Genomic DNA, 19,975 nt, shown 5'->3' on the forward strand with positions numbered 1-19,975 from the left:
AAGCAGACTTGGGTGATTCACCAGGACAGTGATCCTAAGCATACCAGGAAGGCCACTTCTGATTGGCTGAAAAAAAATCCATTATAGCTCATCTGAAAAGAGGAGTGGACCACTTATGGCAGTTGTTGTTGTCAAATGTATCATAGTCATATATAAGGTGGGGGTAGTTTGGATAACTTTTTCCCTTGATAAATGAAGCCATCACTTCACAACAGTTATTTTTATCTCCTCAGATTATCAGATTAACAGTTTATTACCATGTCAAAAACACGGTGATATACATCAAAACACAGAGAATAGTTTTGCTTTTACATGGAGCCCAACACCTGGAGGGTACTTATTGGAGTGGGAACAGGTGAGACTGATTAAATGATGAGGAAAAGCTGTAAAGTAGCAAAAACTGAGGAAATTCAGTGGAGAACTTGAAAACATACTAGGGTCAAAAGAGCATCAGATGAAAAACTAAACTGGACATGACTAAACCAAATTAACATGAAAAAAAGATTAAATGTAGACAAAGGAATTCAGGAACATGAGTTACAGGCAAAAAAAAATGTAAAAGAAATACAATGAACTACAGCAACCAGATAAACAAAGCAAAACTGCTGGCCTGGAGGTCATATCAGTCAGTTATCTCTGTTTTGCTTTGGGTTGGCTCTGGCCCTTGAGTGGTTACACTCAAAACCAATCCATTTATCAATTTAACAACCTGATTTATTGTTTCTCTTAAGGACAACAGGACAATAACGCAGTCAAAGACGAATAGCAGACAATGGTTGACTACTCACGAAGCTTAAATCTTGTGAGATTCCCGTAGCATGCTGTAAATGTAATGACATCACAGCATGATATATCTGCATTACAGAGAGGTTATTATACCCATGTCTTAATCTCTGGGTCTCTACACTCATAAATATAATGGGCTTTTTCATGTGGAGAAATATGTATTACTGCATAAAACCTATATGAGTGAAATAATGGCTGCGTTCCAGTTACATGCTTTAGCTTTAGGGACCTGATGTCATTTATGGCTGGTACATGTCGACTCAATGTTACGGTCTCCTGTCTCACTGCAACACAAGATTAAAATGGAGTCATTATTAATGTCATTAGCAACAACTGAGCCATTATGATAAGTCGAAACATCTTAACTGTTTCTCCCTGAGCCAACTGCAGTGCACGCTCCTCTTAATAAAAACAGCACAACATTTTGCAGTTAGTGTTTTCAATTATTTTGCTTGAAAGAGAGATTAGTGCACTGGGAACTAGTGCTGATACTCTCATATATGGTTTTTTTTTAGCAGAAGGGGAAAAAGATTTAAACTGGCATTGTAAAAGCTGATTATTGTCTCCATCCACCAAAGAAAGTAAATAAGTTATAATGTGTCAGAAACCTTTCTTAATGTCTCAAACAAATTGTTCTTGATTTTGCAGACTTATTAATTTTCACAGTGCTGAAATAGTTGTATGAAACTGCTGGGAATCTTTTTTCAACAAGAAAAAGTTAGTTTAAACTCTGATATACCTGGTAAATTTATCTTCTGTAACTTTTCAACATTCTTTAACCAGAAAAGTGAACAACACTAGAAAAAAAAAATGGTTTGTCTTTGCCACAAAGTCTTTTCCTCTGCACTTGGCAGTTTGAAGAATTCCCCCCCCCAAAAAAACTAGGGAACATATAAATGCAACCATACTGGGTACAAATCAAACCCTTCAAAAACACCAGTTTGTTATCTTCAAAGACAAGACGCCTGCACACACTCCAAAGATCTGAGATTTACTGCAGACAGACTCTGACCCGCTGTTGCCGAGGAATACTGAACTGTCTCTTGACAGCTCCCCAAGTGTCATTTTTCAGTATGAATGAGGTCTGCAGATGGCAAATGGGGTTACCATGCCAACTGATGTTCTCACACTGACGTATTGAATGGGGAGGATGAAGACGAGGGATTGCTCTCAAATTAATTACAAGTTGTTAAATTGCAAGTAAGAGGAGTCTACTTTTAGAGTGCTAAAGAAACACTAGGCAATCATAACACTGATGTTTCTCTACTTAAACAGATAATTTATGAGATATATGTAACCTATCCGATATTTGAGGAATCCCCTATTGGCTAAACAGTCTGGATTAAACACACATTTCCAAATACACTGGTTAAAATTAGTGACAAACATCTCTATTGTGAGTTGCTAGCTTTTGTTACGGCGGTGTCATCATGCCCTCACATGGTATCAAACTCTCCCTCTTTAGATCTTCTTCATCGGAGCAGAATAAACCTGCAAGTGACATAAATTAAGAGCTCCATCTGCAGCTGACAAGATGAGGCAAATGAACCAATTAAGTTCGGGCAAAGTCCCCACTTCCACCTATTGCCAGTGGCAGCCATCATCTCCATCATGATGAAACTGAGGCACTGCAGGGGCTATTAAATACCAGCAGTGGGTCTGAAGGCAGACCTAATAACTCTCTTTAACAAGCCAACAATAGACCTTATTGCTGGAGGATACGCACAACTTGAAGCTTATTAATTAAAAGATTTCAATTTAGTGCTTTCTCAAATTCAGATTGATGCTAGGTCTGAGAGTTCCAAAAAAAAAAAAAAGAAAAATCATTGATCAAACAAATCTGCAGTAGCTAAAAGATAAAATACACAAAGGTTTTGATGCTTGTATCTGCATTTAAAAGTCTTCTATTTTTGCAAGGATTTGAAAATAATTGCTGTGGTAGTATGCCGCCATCTGCTGGTAAAAAAAAGGAATGCAATGCTTTATGAAAATTGGTAGAAAATCAAAGGAAGAAAACACAATAAAACACAAAGAAAACATGTTAGTGGTACTTCTAATAAAAAGTTTAAAATCAATACTTTAAATAGTCTTTTTTTGGCTGCCCCTGCCTCCTCCTGTTGTTTTCCCCAAGGCACCAGCTACATCCGGTTGCGTTTCTACGGTAACGGGCCGTAGCTTCCTTCCCAGAGGATCATGGGAAACAATTCTAGTTTACAGAGCGGAGGGATTTTCGAAAGATTTCAGCTTTATCTATGTTATTTCTTGAGATGCCACTGGAACATAGGATGCTCACAAGCCGTTTCATATGGGTTTAGAAGGTGAGTATACCTGCTTTGGTTAAAAATAATCAGGCTCTAATTTTAATGGCGAATTTACTGCCTCCGCTGATCACCAACACATTTGGCTAGGTAGCTAACATGAACGGTTAAGTCTGGATTGTTCGGCTCTTTGTTTAAACTAACAACGCAAACAATAACTCTTCGACGTACTTAAGTGGATATTGATTTTATTAATCAATGACTTATCGGTGTTGGTTTACTCTTTCTCAGTCTTTTCTGAAAGAGTCATTAGGAAAAAGAGATGGAGCTGAAGTTGGAGGTTGTTTTGTCATCTAGCATCAAACGGAAGAAACCATGGCCGCGATTCTGCTGGCTTGGACAGGTGATGCGTGTTTTCCGTTGAGAATAAATCAAATATTTTCCAATAAATTAAAAAGAATTTAGCAAATAACATGACCTTGTGACTTTGCTCCTAAGGAAAAGGAGTCTGTTTTCCTGTTAGATGACAAACGGATCAGCGAGATCAACATGATGTCTGGTCGTACCAAGAAAAAGATGCCCAAACTTCATCCTTTGCTCAGCAGTGTGGTGAAAATGACTTCGTCTCACAATGGTAAGTTTGGTCTGATCAAGCAAAGAAACTCCAATATTACTGATTGTAATCATTCGTTGCTGTTATCCTTTTATCAGGGATGTGGCTGTGTGGACTTTTGGTGTCAGGAGAATTGTTTTTGTGGAACAGAGATAAAGATTTACTGAAGACTGCAGCAGCAGTGCCAGAAGTAGTTCAGATAATCAACTCTGCTCAAGGTTGGTGCTGCATAAGACCCTCATATTTAGCCAGAGAGGTGAAATTAAACCAGAAAAGAGTATTGGATGTCAAAAATTAAATTAGTTGTTACTGGAATTGATCATTCTTGTAATAACGACCTACATTATATAGTAAGATATAAAGCGCCTTGGAAAATAATTCACACTCCTAGAGCTTTTCCAAATGTTTTCATTTAACTATTGCAATTTGTTGTACTGGCTCTAATTTGAGGGCATTACAGTTAAGAGGGGAGAATATAAATGAATCATTCCTTTCATAGATTTATTTCTAAATCAGTTTCTGAAACATGTAGTGTTTTCCTTCTACTTGCGGAAAAGATTAGCGGGTAAATGCTTTTGCAAGGTCCATAATTTTTTAGGTTGGCATCTCATTTACTTAATTTTACAATATTTTTTTAGGCCTCTGTGGGTTGACTTGATAATTAATTCATGGTGAACTTGTTTTTGTTTTCACAGGAAACTCTCTAAAGTTGTGTCTTCAGGTGTCATGTGATGGGACGAGGGTTCTTCTGGCTGTCATTACTGGGCAGGTGTTCCTGTGGGAGTGCACAGAGGGGAGGGATTTTCCGGGCGTGCGAGATGGCGCCGTCAAAGGGCGGTGGGCTCATTTACTGCCGCTTGAAGAAACCATTTTGCCGTCTTCAAATGATAAAGAAGCATCCCAGCATGTCGTCTTTGTAAAGACAGAGGTCCTCACTTAGAATTAATTACATCTATGTCTTATTTTGGTCCATGATTCAATTTTGATGCCCCACTCTTATCTTGTATTGCCCTTACACTATGTGTGTTATTCATTTGTTCTAGATTATGGATGACATTTGCTTATCAGCATTTGTTTTCACCTCTGGGAAGCAGCTTGTTGTCACTATTCTAAAAATTCAGTGGAGCCAAGGTCGAATGAGGGTGGGGTGAGTAAACAGTGATATCATTATAGTGGTGTACCAGATTTTCATTTATGATTTAATGAAAGGAGCACGTTTCTCTTTGCAGTTCTGTTGGTTACAGCATACGGTGGGCTAGTAAGACATATCCCATGTCTCATCTGTGCCCACCCTGCCAGCCAGTGAAGTCCAGAGGGGCCTTGGTGCCAGCGTTCTCTCCAGATGGACGCCTGTTGGCCATCGTACTGAACCAGAGGAAGCCAAAGGTTGAAACCTGGCCTTTCTAATACATGTCTGACTTAGTAGCTCTTATACCTACTAATAAGAACAACTCCAAAAAAAATATGTATGTCATGTTTTTGAATCCAGGACACACAGGTGCTTTTTGTGAGCACACAGAATTTTGTTTCAATCTCAACTGACCTGGGAGGATGTGGAAGTAAGAAGCTGGATATCCCATCAAAATACGTCAGGTCAGCATGTGGAATTTTGCAATAGAATAACTTATGCAAAATGTAACTATCTGCCATCCATCACACCTAGACTGTTATTTTTTTTATTTTTTTATTTTTAGTTTGTGTCACAAGTTTACAACATGTTTGTGTTTTTCATGAACCTGCCAGGTCCTACTGGGTCAGCTGTGTCAGCTGGTCAGCAGAAGGCCTCTTCTTTGCCTGCGTCTTGAAAAGGGGCTCCCTGCTGGTGTTGGCTCGCCTAGGCGGGCTTCTCACCCTGACGAGTTCTGGTTGCAATGTGGATTTCGGTCCCGCACACTTCCTGCCCCTGCATCCGCTGGTCACTTACCGGTAGATTTAAATTTGAAGCCATTCAGTTTTTTTTTTGTTTTTTTTTGCTTGTTATTAAACAACAAACTAAAATGAATTTATTTGAGCCCCACATAATTAGTGTACAGTTGTTCAGTCGCAGTTAAATGATACTTTGCTTTTAATCTGAAAAGTGTGATATACCTTTTGTATTTATGGGTATGCATATTATTGGCTGACATTCATGCAACACATTTCAGATTTTTACTTGTAAAATGAAAAAGAAAAAAATATCTTTAATCTTCCTTTAGTATTTTCTATCTCCTATCAGTTATTTTGATGTAAAGTGAGAATGAATGTGTAAAGTTTACAATGACTGTGCTTCTTCCTTACAGACCACCGCTGTCTGCAGAGAACAGAGAAGCTTCTCTTTCCAGCTCCAGCTTGTCTCTGCGTGATCTCCTGAGGCAGCGGTTTTCCGTCACCTGGCATCCGCGGCTTCCGTATCTCATTGTGTCCGACGGCTACATGGCCACAGTGATGAAGGTGCAGGACAAACATTCGCCCGGCCTGTTCCTGAAAGCACTTCTAAAAGAAACCTACGCAGATCTTGAGAAAACCAGCTGCAAATTAGAAAAATCCCAGGTAGATTTCCTAAAGCTAAGGTGTCTTTTTTTATATGTCCTTGACTTACTTTCACCATTTTTATCTCTGTTTGCAGGGTCATGTAAAGGTTTGGCTAGAGTCTGTGTCGTGGTTTAATTCAGACGGCAGCCTTGAGGAGGTTGGTGCTGCTGCTACATGTCAGCCCAAAGCGTCAGACTCCACTAATTCAGCGGCAGCGGATCCAACCAGGCTGCCGCTTTTCCTGCAGGACCAGCAGACGCTGGGTGGCACCAAGGAGCTTCTTGAGAACATGGAGGTATTATGATTTAAATTTTGCAGACAACGTATGATTTTTGATTCTGTGGAAGAAGGTTGATTTTGATATGGTAGATCTTTTAAAAGACCTGTTTTGTCGTTTTCTAGGCTCTCTTTGAAGAAGACTCTGATTTAGAAGGACTTCCTGCTGGTTCTCGTGGGCAGGAGGGAGGCCGTTTGGAGTTCGCCTCCATGTTTGACACCCTCCATGCTGTGGACACTCACAGTGAATTTGGAGTCGATTCAAATCACAAGAGACAACCAGAGAAGAAGAATCGTCTGCACTCTGAACTGGGGAAGATTCAGAGGAAGCTTCTCACTGCCTGGGCTTTTGCCATGTCAATAGGAGATGCAGTTGAACACAGAGTTGCTCTTCTGAAGCATACGCTTTGCTGCGTGGTTTGGTTTGCCGCTCTGCTCCACTTGGTGCCCTCAAGAGAAAAAAATAGCCCTGCTTTTGGACAGTTGCTTCACCTCGTAAAAGCTCTCCTGTCGTTCCTTCATTGGGACGGCTCTTCCTCGGGTGGACAGCACTGCTTGGGGCTGATGGTGGAGTTCAGTGAACGGATAGTGCGCCTTCTGCTGACCCCTCAGCCCGACATCCGTCTGACTGGCCACTCCCATGTATCGTCTCAAAGTTTGTCCAGAATGATGCAGATCTTACGCCTGATCTCAGATTCTCTTGACCACACTTATAGCTTAGAGCAGAAAACTTACTGGTCGTCTGAGGAGGAGTTTGTAACGTCTCAGCCGCATCTGTGGTGTTCAGATGTCCACCATGTTCCTCTGCTGCAGGATGTGAATGCAGACCCATCTGCCTTTGAACATCAGGCGTTACCAGTTCCTCAGCGGCCTTCGAGCAGGTACGCACGGCTTACGCTGTTGAGTTGGCTCTCAAATATCAGATAAAAGATTTATTTGAGTTCATGACTGTCTCAAAAAGTTGACAGCCACTGTTATTTAAAATGTTTCTGGACAGATTGCTGGGAGTATGGCAGCTTGTGTATGATGTAGCTCAGCAGTATGCAGAGGAGCTGAAGAGGTTTAAAGACTGTGATGGCTTGGAAGAAGAGGAGCAAAAGCTGTCTGTCATCACATCCCAGATCCAGACCGCTCTGCAGGCAACAGGAGAAAATCTGGAAGAGGGTCGATCACTGCTGAGTTACCAAGGTAACTTGCGTGGAAGGTTTTGTTTAACATTTTGTAAATGTTGAGTTTAATATTTAAATGCACTTTATTATTCTTTTAGGTGAGCACCTTTTCCTCTGCGGCTTGTACTCTCAAAGTACCCAGATGTTACGGTTACAGATCTGTCAAGAGGCCAGCAAAGGTAAGGACTACAGCTTCGGTTTTAGGATTAACCATTTATTCTGCAAAGCCATTTTAAGTTTAAATGATTTCATGATTCTTTCTCTTAGGCGGCAACCGTAGTGTCTTCCAGGAGACGCGCCTTTGTCTGGCGCTCCTGTATAGTCTGTTGTCTCGGTACCAGCTCAGGGAAGCCCAGGAGTTCGGGGACCACATGGCTCAACTGATTTTGCTCAGAGATGGAAACCGGACTGACAACTTCAGTTGCATTTCAGGTCAGATCTAAATAAAAGTAGCTTCATAGTCTTAGGCCTCGCACACGTTCAGCCGGGTCTTTTTAAAAACAAAAATCTCCGCCACGTCGTTCAAAACAAATAATACCGTAAATCCAGGATAGGTTTCAGAAAAGTTTTCATCCTCACGAACAAGCACAAATAACGTCACTGAATGTTGTTTTAAATATGACAAACACATAGGGTGCAGTGTAGCACATAGCTAAAACCTATGTCAGCCAATCAGATTGCTTCAAAACAACCACAACTTTCTGTTAGGAACTAAACGTGGTGCCTGGAGGTTCCTTTGTGTGGACATGTATATATACATATAAAGAATATAAAGTTAATAAAAACAAGGCAAGGGCGATTGAGAATCATGTCAAATGTGGATATACTGGCGCACTATTTGTTGCAGAATGTGTGTGTGGGACGCTAACTCTCCGTTTTCCCATTTACACATGTAAACACAGAGTCTCCACTTTGGTCTGAGTTTTTTATAAATAATCGTTTTTAGTGACATTAAACAAAGTTTTTTGTGCACATAAAAGGCTAAACAACAAAAATGTATTTGTTTTTCCAGATATCTGACAGTGTGTATCCCTTCCACACTGTTGACACCATAAAATTGTTTTTTCTAGTTATACTGTGATACTTTGTGAAAGAAGTCTAAGTTAGAGGACAATAAACTTTATTTTTCTTTCCTTGGCTTTGTGCGCTGCTACAGATCCTCTTCCTTGCCCCTGGTTGCCGATTGATCTTCCCAGTGATTCCGCCTGTGCAGTAATTCAGGCCCTCGGACGATTCATGGCCGCTTACTTCACCAACCAGCCGCTCTTCATTCTGCCTGCTCATAATGTGGCGGTCCTGCCTCCACTACACCTACCCCTCGGTGTGTTTCTGAAAGTTTCAATAGATTCTTTATGAATGCTGCGGCATGGTGACACCTTGATTCTTCTTCAGCCTCGAGTATCGGCCGTTTGGTGTCCCTGTGCCAAGAAGAAGCGGCTAAAGCAGTTCGACAGCAACACCTGTCGGAGGTTTGGACGGTGGACTACGCTCAGGACTTGCTTCTGCTGGGGGGTCTCCTGCCTGAGGCTGTGTGGCTGGCGTCTCATCTGGGCGACTGGAAAACTGCAGTGACTCTAAGCCTGGCCTACACCAATTACTGCGCAAAACATCTTGACTTTACTCTGTAAGTTTAAAAGCACCAAATGTGCAAATCATGAACAGTATGGATGAAATGATCATATTTCTGTCAGAAAACATTCAGTTTTTGACTTTGTGACAGGATCAGAAGGAGAGATTTTCTCCTGCCAGCAGAGTTGCAGCCAGAAAGCATTTTTCAGGCTGAGCTGCGGGGTCTTCTTGGCAGCAAAACCGATTTACGAGAGAGGACTGATAAAGACGGGAATGACAGCTTTACAGGTTGGAAAAGAAAAAAAATAAAACAATTATTAGATAAAAGAGCTCTGTAGGGTTGAACGTTTATAGCTCACATTGGTATTTTTTCCACATTTTCTAAGATCCGATGGAAGGAGAAGACTGGGAGGTTTTACAGGCTTCTGCGCACGAGATTCTGAAAGCTTCAGCCATGGCAGGAGTGAATGTCATGTCATTTCCTCTGTCGACCTTGCTGGACAAGGTTAAAGACATGTGCTTGTTAATGCCTACATTGGTACCCGATGAAGTGTACTTACCTTCGCCTCCTCTGTATTGCCCGCAGCCTTCTCCAAACACACAGGTACAGTACTGAAAATATCTAGTTTTACTTTTAGTTGGTTCACAATGTTCAAAATTCAAACTCAAATATTCATACACTGTGAGCTTTTTTTCATGTCACACCCACGTTTTATCGCATGACGGAGCAATGCAAGAAAATGCACATTTGTGAAGAGAAAGTAAAATGGTTAATCTCCTTTTTGATCTTCTTCTTGGTCTTCTGTTGATCTATCACTTTGTATCCTTAGAAATAAGTTCCAATTTGTGGTTGTAATGGGAGAAATTGTGAAAAAGCACAAGGAGTTTAGAGGGTCTATTCATGGAACAAGGTTAGACATTGGATGTTTTATTTTCAGGACCAAATGGGTGAAATGGGGCCATTTGCTGAACTTGTTTGCCGCCATAAAGTCTCCGGAGTTCTCCAAAGGTTACTGTTGCTTCTGAGATCTGCCCATTGTTGCCGTCCTGCTGCACAATGGTACATCAGTCGCCTGCGGCGTGCTAGACACGTCCTGCACAAGGTGAGTCTCTAAACGCTTTAGTTTATTGTTATGTGGTTAAAAAAAGGCTTTAAGTAGTTCTCAATTTCATTTTTCCCCCTTTATTTTCTCTTGAGATAAATAAGGAGGTTGATTAGTTGCTTATTCTTCATAATCTTTTTACCCTAATCCTAAATATTGCCAGAAGCCAATTTTTAATGTTTTTGATGTATTAAATTGCTAAAATATCTGGCATTGTCTGCAGATCAAGAAGAAGTATTCCTACCCATCAGCAGCTCAGGAGGAGAAAACCTTACCTGAGGGACTGATGAAGTTGATTAGCCGTCCCGGATTCTTCGGTCGGGACTCAAATAAAGACCTGGACCCTGATACCATCCAAACCATCAGTAATACAGCTACGTTGAAGCGACTAGAATGAGAATAGCGTAATAACATCTTAATCATTATTTATTTTCCACAAGTTTGTTTCAGAGAGCTATGCGCTTTATGCTGGATGCTTCATGTCAGGGATCAGCTCTCCCTTCACTGCAGGAAGTATCAGGCTGCCAGACAACACGACGGAGGGGAAGCGGTATCACAACAACGTCACATACAGAACGTACCTGTGAGATTTGTCCTTGCTGCTGAAGGAATGTGTACGTTTGTCTTTTAGATCTCGGAGGATTCACCAGGAAATTCAGCCAATGTTGCCGCTCTTCACTGGGCTTGTCGTCTTCTGCCTTTCACTCACTTCCTCAGTGAAGAGGAGGTCCTTCAGGACGTAATGCTCAGTCTTCTGTCTGAGCTACCTCCTGTCTCCTTGGTAACGTGTTCTCATTCTGTTATACTTTTAAGAGCAAAAAAAAAAAAAGGACTGATTTTGAGTTGGGACATTTTTTATCCTTGGTTCTTCTTGCCTGTAGGTGGCAGACACGCTGGTTCGAGCCTTTCCACAGGAGGAAGAGTCGGTCAGGGTGTCTTTAAGAGAGAAGTATAAGTTACTGCTGCAGAGACTTGGCCACTGCAAACTTCTCGGTACAAATGCTTCCTTAAAAGGCTGTAGGCAGGCTTTAAATAATGAATAAATCTAACTAGCTGTTGCTCTCAGACATAAACCTTGCTTATCTGACGAAAGCATTTATTTTGTAATTCAAAGCCGGGGATTTAAAAGCATATCGGAGCAACGTGACAGGTTGACTCTGACTAAATGATGTTTGTGTTGCAGCCACGCATGAAATTGGAGCCATATGATCCCCCCCCCCTTTTTTATGTTTCCTTTTATTTTCAAGGAGAAGACGGGGAAGAGCCGATGATGAGTTTTATTCAAGGTAGAAAAAGACACAGGAGGAAACATTTGGCGCGATTGCAGAGGCACTTGGCCCCGCCTGTTCTCCATCTGTGGGAGAAAGTAGAGGAACAGGAGGACAGAGGGGGACGAAATGACACGGCCACGTCAGGGCAGCTGTCCCTGGGGACAACTGTGGACACCAGCACTGCGACCGAGCTTAACCAGCCAGTGCGCAGCGGTGCAGACACAGCAGAGGATACATCTGAGACCATCTCAACCAAACAGCACCGTGCAGCTGTGAGCAGGTAGGAGAAGCGAAGAAGACAGAAGCGCTGCTGTTATCTGTTTTTTGTTGGTTTTCTTATTTTTATTTTGACTTCGTAGGAGCAAGAAAGATAGACAGAAGATGACATCTAAGACGGACAGTGTCCTTAAAGAAAACACCAATACAAGTGGAGAGCGAGAAAAGGAGCAGCTTCCTTTGCCAGCGGTCGGCTCCTGGGAGTTTGAGCTGGAAGACGAGGAGTATCTAAATTTCCTGGAGCTTTTCCTTGGCTACGTCCTGGAGAAGGACGCCACTGATGGGATGGATTGTGGCGATGAGATCCCTTTGCTCAAAGGCTTCTGCTCTCAGCTACGGGAGAAGGAGTTGCACTCTCTGACATTCGATGTAGTCTCAAGTATACATCGTCGTCAAAGAGGCGGGCACCTTCTAGAGAGGAAGCACTTGGGGAAGCCCCCGTCGGTGTTCAGAGCAGGGTGTTGCTACAAACCTGTGAAACAAGACGCGATGCCTGACCCGCAGACTTCTTCCGTTTGGAGTGAAGCTCCCGTTGTCAGGAGCAGCCTTTCTGTCGGGCGGAGAACCGAGAAGCAGAGAGGTTTGTTCGGCCACCGGCAACAAAACGTCTCTTCAGCAAGACTAAAGGAAGCCAGTGTCGGCTCAGAAGCCAGTTTTGTCCAGAATGCCTTCACCACGGAAAACCCCTCCCCCGGCTTCTCGTCGTCTGTTGAGGCTGTGACTGACTTACAGCAGGGCCTGGATCCGGAGTTAGAGGCCCGGTTTCCAGAGCTGGGCAGGCTGCTGGAGTGGATGGTGCGCTGGGCCGATAGAAGGATACTGCTGGGGCATCATGGCAACAAGAAGAAAGACATGGCAGACGAACAAAATGAAGGAGTTGTGATTCGTGTAAAAACCGCAGCGCCTGCTATCCTTACCTCGTTAAGTTTGTTGGAGCACAGGTATGCTTCTCAACCCCAAACTGACCACTACACCTCCTACAGCCAAGCTCCTGAAATGCAATGGGCTGTTCCCCCCGTGCTGCATTCGGGCGTTGAACGGAAGACGGAGAGAGAGAGCAGCGTTGATACTGGTTACCGTGGATCCACCAACACTCCCATCACCGGTCTAAATCCTAATCTGCAGCGAGGAGAGGCTACTCCGTGAGTACGACACGTTAGCAAACCAGTCCTGACGTGGCACTGGGCTATTTAGATGCAGAATATTCAGAATATTGGTTCCTGATCAAATCTGGTTACAAAATTGGCTATGTGTGTCTTGTGCAGCTGTTAAGTTGTTATTATTATTATTATTATTATTATTATTATTTCTAGATTTAAAACATTTGGGAAATAAAGTATATACCAGCATTGCATATGATTTTAATCAGTTTTCATCCTTTTTCCGCAACAAGATTAATCAACTGCATTGCATTTATTTGTATCTGTATCCCAGTTGTGCCACATTTTACTTTGTGAAAAAACTGTAAAGCATTATAAAATATGAAACTTTTATGACACAAAAAATTGGCTATGAAAGCCACATTTTGTGGTTTTAGCAATTTCATAGAGCAACGTTTTTCGAATTGCTCCAAAACACAAGAGAACAATACAATTAAGTACTTACTATTACCTATAGTAATATTTATCACTTTTATTTCAGTATCAACACATAATTTAACAATTAGTACATCTCTAATAAAATTGTGTGCCGCTTGTTTTTCGTATTTAGCAAAACAACACCTTTTAATTTTTGCAGGACTTATCCTCTGTTGTTAATTTTTTCACCAGCTCTGTCTCAGACGAAAGAGAGGAGCCGATGTGTCCGGCTGATGAGGCTCAGTTCAGCTTTGATTCTCGGCAGAGAGAGCCACATTCCCCGCAGCAGGCCTTTGATGACTTGGACGTTACGCCTGAAAGAGAAGGTTTGTCAAAACACGAGACAATAAAATAGCCGTGTGGTTTTTATCGCTAATGGAAATATTTATGAGAGTGCCCTTACATTTGCAGACAGAAGCGGAAGCAGCAAGAGCGTCGAAGTGTTACTTTCTGACTCCGTTCAGGATACCTCTAAAGACGTCTGCTCACCTGAAATGGTGATTATTACTTGTTAATTATTGGTCATATTTATTTTTCACTCTGTTCCTACAACAGAGATCATTGTGGTATTTTGTTTCTCTTTCCAGAGTTTAAAGCTTGAACACCTCGACTACTCAGTGTCTGGTTCATCGTCCCAGTAAGTTTCAAATCCAAGTTTACATGGTGCATTCAAGTCTGGAAAAGGACTGAATTTAACTCAGGCATTTTTGAGTATAGGTTTTAAAAAAAAGGAGGAGAAACGGAGCATGATCATTCTTCTATTCCAGGCTCTATTCATTTTCTTTTGGTGTATTTGATGTTATTGTTTAAATGTATTCTTCCTTCCTTGTTGATTGATTGTTGATTTCAATTTGTAATGTGGTAAAGTCTCAACAACTTGCATATTTCATCCTTCTCATGTCATAGTCAAATATTACTTTAGTCTACAAATTAGTTTAAACCCACATTTTCTACAGTGGCAATTGCAAAGAGGACAATAAAACACAAACTTTGATGATGCTTTTCCAATTTATGGATAAAAGAAATGGACATAGACATTGCAAACCTGCTGAAACTGAATAATTGTTTTTGTTGTCGTGTTTTTTTGTTTGTTTTTTCCCCCCACAGATGTCCTCCCATTAACTCAGAACCTGCTCCTTCAGCCATCCACCCTAAACCTGCTCCTCCTTCCAAATCTTCTGATTTGGGTGCCGTTCTGCTCCCCACCCCTGCTGCTGATCAGCCACAAATCTCCCCAGCTGGAGGGCCCCCTGCTGATGCCGCAACGTCTGCTCTGCCTTTGATATCTCCCACAATGAGACAGCGTCTGGGTGAAGACTTATTCAGATTAGTTCAGGTAACGAAAGGTTGAAAGGTTGAACTGAAGGTAAGACATGGGACTACGTAAATGAAGTAAAATCTCTATACTGAAGACGCCTGTCCTGTTTTTGCAGCACATCAACTACATGAGTCTGAACGAGGTTCTAGGAGCTTCGTTTTCCAGTCTCCAGATGGCCCAGCAGAACTTCTTACAGCTTAATATGAATTTATCTTCTGCTGCTAGAATAAACCCTGAGCCAAATGCTTTTCCAGTTCAAACTTCTTCCACCGCTGCGCCTCAGACACAGACCTGCGTGCCAAAACCAGAATCTAATGAACCACAGCTGGATCAGATCGGGTCATATCATTTTGCAGCCCAGCCTGTCCTGGAGGGAACAGGACTCGGCCTGCGTCACATCAACCAAAGCCAACTCACCAGAACCGATAGTGTAGGTGTAGCTTTTTAGATATTTTGGAGATTGTACATTCTGGGTTTTTGTCTCCGACTCCAAGCTGCACTCACACACTCGTTTTGGTTTTCAGGAGATGCAGCCCCTCTCTGTCCAGGCAGAGTCGCCACAAACTCAGCAAAGGGGGGGCAGGAGACTGATCCCGTCTTCAGACGGTCTCCTGGCCACTTCTGATAGGAGTCAACCTGCTCAACACCAGCCGTATGACAGCAGTGTACACACTGGCTCTACTGCACAGATGTCGGGTCTGAAGTTACTTAAACTCCATCACTTTGCCATGGCAGAGTACAGTGCTCGACACTATGCCGCTCAGCATGCACAGGCTCCTCACACGGCAAACCTTAAGTCCAATCAGCCCAAGGCCACACACTATGATCAGTCCACTTGGAAAAAGAAAGGTGGAGAGCAAAGAAATGTGTTTTCTGTTCAAACTAAGCATCTCCTGTTTAATCCTGCGCCTGATCCAGCTCCGAGGACAGGACAGTTCTTCGCTCAAGCGTTCCCTCTACATCCTGCTGCTTTTCCAACTCAAAAACCTGAACCGATGCATGGCCTTCGTCTGCTGCAGTTACGGGACCCTCCGCCTAGCAGCTTTAGCTTCCCTAAACTAATTACAGCAGCAATACCTGCTGTTATTCCAAGTCCAGTGACTGAAGTTTCAATAATTAAGCTTTTACACATTGAGTCTGGACCCAAAATGGTGAGCAGTTCTGACGTTCTTCAAGGCTTTAAGATTGATCAGAACCAAACTTTGTAAACCCAAGTGTTTTATGCATATCTATCATGACTACAGATGGCACCCCAGAATATTCCTTCAAAACAAAAGACTCGTCTTACGATGGAGTTGACTACAAAGGAAAAACTGAGACAGGATCAGATGCAGATACCAAGACCAGATCACTCTGATGAAGGCTCTAGAAATCTAACCAGCACCCCCTGCTTGAGTTCAGCTAAAAGGTAATCAAATATAAGCTTTTATAGCTGCTGGCTTTCTTTTACTCTTTTTGCATTTTTGCTCTACAGGCAGAAGAGAAGAGAGGAAAAGCGAATAAACATAGAAGTCTCATTCCGTCCGAATGACTCCATCATCCCAACAAAAGAGGTAGAAGGAATCAACAATAACTCGCGCAGAATGCAGAAATACCTATGGTAGCTATGCATACATTATCTTTATCTCAATATAATTTTAGGCAACACAAATCAACGAAAGTGAAGATGCTACAGTTGCTGAAGAGATCAGACCTGCACAGGATGTGACAGGTGATCACACAACAAAGAACGCTTTTCTGCTTAAACCAATACGTTGGTGCCCGTTTCCATTTCCAGTGCCGTTGAACCACCTGTCTGGACTTTTGTTCATCTATTTTCCTTTAATCTTGATGTTCTTCCTTCTAGCCTGTTAGTCGTCCTTCCATTTGTCCGTCTGTTTGTCCATCCATCCTTCCAACCAGTCTCTGATTTTTGCATGTTCCATATTTACAACCTGACCACTATAAAAAAATATCTGCTTTAGATTCTTGAGAAACGTTTCTATTTATACTGAAAAAAAAAAAAAAAAAAACAGACTAAAAACTCTAGTCCAAATTGAAATTTGGAACAGTATAGTTTTTTTTGTGTAGGGACTCTACATCTGCATATTTAGTTAAGAAAAAAAAAAAGATTTACATTTTTACAAACTGAACTTAAATACGCGTGAACCAAATTTTATTGTGTCAGTCATCTGAGAACTTTGTTTTATGTTTTAAATCTAATTTATTTTCTGGTACTGTAATCCCAGGCTCCTCAGACCATTTGCTGACCGGTCAGAGATTATTAGACAAAGTTTTCTCCACTTCCGCCGAGCTCCATGCCTTCGCTTCCACAAGTAAACGCCCTCCGGAGTGTCACGATGCTTTCACCAACACAGAGCCAGGTGATTTACAGATATGACATGGACATTTCTTGTAATCGAGTTCCTACTGATTCAGAAATACCAAAAGTTAAGCTAAGTTAAGTTAGATTTAGTATATTTTGCTTGAAACAATTCAAAATGCAAAATTGTTTAGACTACAATTTATCAATACAATGAATGTAAACTTGTTCTTTCAGCTGTTGCTCCCACACTTGAGACCAAATCTATTTCTGTCCAGACGTCTACAATGACTGGCAGCCCAAAAAGTAAGCTCATGTGGGATGATGCACAACTTTAATGTTTTTTAGTGGATAGAATTAAAAAATCGGCTTACGTGAGTGTTTTTTTCAAACTAGTGCAAAGTCCATGCAATTTCCCAGAAGCCCCTGTTCAAGTGGAGAACCAGCAGAAATCAGAGACGTTTCTGGTAAGAGTCCTCTCAAACAATGCGTATATACTAATCTTTTCTCATTGAACTCTGACAAAAAGCTGTAAATTTTACACATTTTTGTTGTTGTTGTTACTCGTCAGGATCTTGGTGGACGCCAGTTCATAAGTGTCTTGGATCTGGAAGATGTGAGGCAGTCTGAAGATTTGCCGCCATGTCCTGGCTCAGAAGCAGCAGATGTTTCTTCTTCGCCAACTTCTGCTCAGCTCCATGTTCTTGCCACTTCTGTCATCAGCTCAGCTGCTGAAGCTGAGGCACAGTCCTCAGTTCCAGTCGCAAACAACCTTCAGGAACCCAGATCTACCGCAGGTTTCTTGCAAACAACGCTCATATCCCTGAACATTTTGTCACATCGCAGCCACAAACCTCTTTGTAATTTACTGGGATTTTCAGCAATAGAACAACACAAAATAGTGTGTAGTCCTGAAGCTATGTGCTTTACAAAATTCTTTATTGAGAAAAATGTGGTGAGTATTTGTGCTTTGCGCCCTTTACTCTAATAGATTTTTTTAGTGTGAAAAGGACAGCTGATCAGGCTTAATGGGGAATATGAATGGCGCTAAGCAAAAGGTTTCTATCAAAGCCTTTTCATGCATTCCAATGATCCAAGGTTCAGAGTTAAATCCAATTAAGTCTGTACATTAGCAAAGATTTACATTTTGTAATAAGTTTTTCCCTTCTGCTTCACAATTATAGGCTACTTTGTGTTGTTAATCTATCAGATAAAAATGCCAATAAAATACTTTGAAATTTGTGGTTGTAAAATCACAGGATCCGTTCAACTTGGCACGAACACTTTTTGGTTTATCTTTCCAATGTGTCTTAAAATCAAGTTTCTTACTCTTTTATCTGCTTTTTTCTCACAAAAATCCGATACCACAGAAGTCCCTGAGGTGTCTCTTTCATTCAGTCCCTCCGAGCCCGCTAGAGCTGCAGAGAGAATCACCTTACAGGATGATGCGTTGGAAGATCCATCCGCATCTGAAATCTGTCGAGCCATAAAGGCGCAGAGCCTCGTCCCTGACGGAGCTCCTTCAGCGCCTGCTACAGCCTGGTTCTCCTCCCGCCTGTCAGAGATGGACTCTCAGTTGGCCGCTTTACAGAACATTGCAGATAATCTTGAGATGGACTTTTCCAAGTCAAGAATGGTACACAAGGATGTTTTGTAGAAGCTGCCTAGATTTTTTCTTAAACATGTATAAATTGTCTTGCGTAGGCTGTTTTTGTTCTGTGAAACTGTCCTCTTAATTGTTCCATCTCTTTTTCCTGTATGCAGCTGGTAAACGCAATTGAAAAGCTCTCCTCAGACCGGGAGTCTGATCCAAAAGCCACCGCGGGAGTAAAAAAAAGCGTCAGACTCTCTGTTCCACTCAAAGGTTGGATCAGAATGTTTTTACTTGTAATAGATGTTACTGCTCCGTCTCTTATCCAGTTTACATTTTTGTGATTTTAAAATCAATTTTGGAAATCTATAAAGCTTTTATTATTATTATTATTATTATCCCCAACCGCTCCAGATCCAGATCTTTTACGTGCATTGAAGGAATGTGAAGAGGTCAAAGAACAGGAGGAGAAACATGTGCTGCATGACGACTCTGGGAGTTCTGCAATAAAGCCGTCGCGTCACTATTCAGCCTCTCCTTTCAGTCAGAGTAGTGGTCCATCCTCTCTTCAAGCTCCAGGTTGAAATGCAGCTTATTTAAATGTTTTTCGTCTTCGCTGATACACTTGTGTTCCTCCATTAGTCTCATCAGATGGATTGGGGGAAAACTGATGATTGTTTTTAACCCTGATCTGTCAAGATGACAAGTTGTGGTGTTGGGTCTTTTTAGTAACATCAAACTTTATGGTTTTAATGCAATTATGTGTTGTCACAGGGATCTGTTTAAAAAAAAAAAACTCTGTAATCTTTCATCCACAGGAAAAAAAGAGCACTTCTATGAAACCAGCGACTTATCTAATGAGTGAGTTCGTCTAGACCTGGAGTCTTAAACCACATAAAACATCCTTTTTTTAAATGGTGTTTTGTATTTCTCAATATGTAGAGAGGCAGATGGGAATCTGAGTCAGACTGGGTTATCCGATACTATGGAAATCTTAGACGACTTGGTCAAGGAAGGCTACTTATCGCCCTCTGACTGGGATTTTGAGCGCTCTCAGACTTCACACCAGAACAGGTACAAATATTTACATTTTTTGTAATATTTTAAATTGGGATACTCACCCATCTGACAAATAATATGGCCCTCAGGAGGCAAGACCGGAGGGAAGATAGCTGGACATTAGAGAAAAGGATGCATCCTGAGGAGGAGAGGAAGGACCAGAGGGAAGATAGCTGGACATTAGAGAAAAGGATGCATCCTGAGGAGGAGAGGAAGGACCAGAGGGAAGATAGCTGGACATTAGATAAAAGGATGCATCCTGAGGAGGAGAGGAAGGACCAGAGGGAAGATAGCTG

At 41.8% G+C, this 19,975-nt stretch overlaps 1 protein-coding gene across 9 annotated transcripts in view; it reads left to right on the forward strand.

Annotated features, from left to right (window-relative positions):
- The first annotated feature begins 2,952 nt into the window (after window positions 1-2,952).
- cplane1 (ciliogenesis and planar polarity effector 1) overlaps window positions 2,953-19,975 on the forward strand; it is a 19,909-nt gene continuing 2,886 nt past the window's right edge. For 2 of the 9 annotated variants that reach the window (XM_016679892.1, XM_016679887.1), the window contains exons 1-45: window positions 2,953-3,104; window positions 3,336-3,447; window positions 3,543-3,678; window positions 3,756-3,875; window positions 4,353-4,585; window positions 4,701-4,804; window positions 4,887-5,043; window positions 5,147-5,250; window positions 5,401-5,583; window positions 5,937-6,186; window positions 6,263-6,463; window positions 6,571-7,325; window positions 7,442-7,632; window positions 7,712-7,792; window positions 7,881-8,045; window positions 8,770-8,934; window positions 9,006-9,237; window positions 9,334-9,470; window positions 9,569-9,786; window positions 10,121-10,285; window positions 10,509-10,650; window positions 10,726-10,835; window positions 10,917-11,066; window positions 11,167-11,278; window positions 11,533-11,836; window positions 11,916-12,974; window positions 13,602-13,735; window positions 13,821-13,906; window positions 13,997-14,046; window positions 14,517-14,745; window positions 14,843-15,157; window positions 15,252-15,878; window positions 15,972-16,135; window positions 16,202-16,280; window positions 16,369-16,438; window positions 16,956-17,090; window positions 17,267-17,335; window positions 17,426-17,496; window positions 17,601-17,826; window positions 18,400-18,665; window positions 18,794-18,892; window positions 19,028-19,199; window positions 19,439-19,481; window positions 19,563-19,694; window positions 19,769-19,975. In XM_016679892.1, the coding sequence (XP_016535378.1) occupies window positions 3,367-3,447; window positions 3,543-3,678; window positions 3,756-3,875; window positions 4,353-4,585; window positions 4,701-4,804; window positions 4,887-5,043; window positions 5,147-5,250; window positions 5,401-5,583; window positions 5,937-6,186; window positions 6,263-6,463; window positions 6,571-7,325; window positions 7,442-7,632; window positions 7,712-7,792; window positions 7,881-8,045; window positions 8,770-8,934; window positions 9,006-9,237; window positions 9,334-9,470; window positions 9,569-9,786; window positions 10,121-10,285; window positions 10,509-10,650; window positions 10,726-10,835; window positions 10,917-11,066; window positions 11,167-11,278; window positions 11,533-11,836; window positions 11,916-12,974; window positions 13,602-13,735; window positions 13,821-13,906; window positions 13,997-14,046; window positions 14,517-14,745; window positions 14,843-15,157; window positions 15,252-15,878; window positions 15,972-16,135; window positions 16,202-16,280; window positions 16,369-16,438; window positions 16,956-17,090; window positions 17,267-17,335; window positions 17,426-17,496; window positions 17,601-17,826; window positions 18,400-18,665; window positions 18,794-18,892; window positions 19,028-19,199; window positions 19,439-19,481; window positions 19,563-19,694; window positions 19,769-19,975 (8,729 nt within the window). In that variant the 5' untranslated portion in view covers window positions 2,953-3,104; window positions 3,336-3,366. Of the gene's footprint in view, window positions 3,105-3,335; window positions 3,448-3,542; window positions 3,679-3,755; window positions 3,876-4,352; window positions 4,586-4,700; window positions 4,805-4,886; window positions 5,044-5,146; window positions 5,251-5,400; window positions 5,584-5,936; window positions 6,187-6,262; window positions 6,464-6,570; window positions 7,326-7,441; window positions 7,633-7,711; window positions 7,793-7,880; window positions 8,046-8,769; window positions 8,935-9,005; window positions 9,238-9,333; window positions 9,471-9,568; window positions 9,787-10,120; window positions 10,286-10,508; window positions 10,651-10,725; window positions 10,836-10,916; window positions 11,067-11,166; window positions 11,279-11,532; window positions 11,837-11,915; window positions 12,975-13,601; window positions 13,736-13,820; window positions 13,907-13,996; window positions 14,047-14,516; window positions 14,746-14,842; window positions 15,158-15,251; window positions 15,879-15,971; window positions 16,136-16,201; window positions 16,281-16,368; window positions 16,439-16,955; window positions 17,091-17,266; window positions 17,336-17,425; window positions 17,497-17,600; window positions 17,827-18,399; window positions 18,666-18,793; window positions 18,894-19,027; window positions 19,482-19,562; window positions 19,695-19,768 lie in introns of those variants that run through there. The other 7 variants (XM_016679863.1, XM_016679874.1, XM_016679872.1 and 4 more) reach the window with 7 other exon arrangements.

This window comes from Poecilia formosa, unplaced genomic scaffold, assembly GCF_000485575.1.
Source record: "Poecilia formosa unplaced genomic scaffold, Poecilia_formosa-5.1.2 Scaffold6, whole genome shotgun sequence".
In the NCBI taxonomy this organism is placed as follows: Eukaryota; Metazoa; Chordata; class Actinopteri; order Cyprinodontiformes; family Poeciliidae; genus Poecilia; species Poecilia formosa.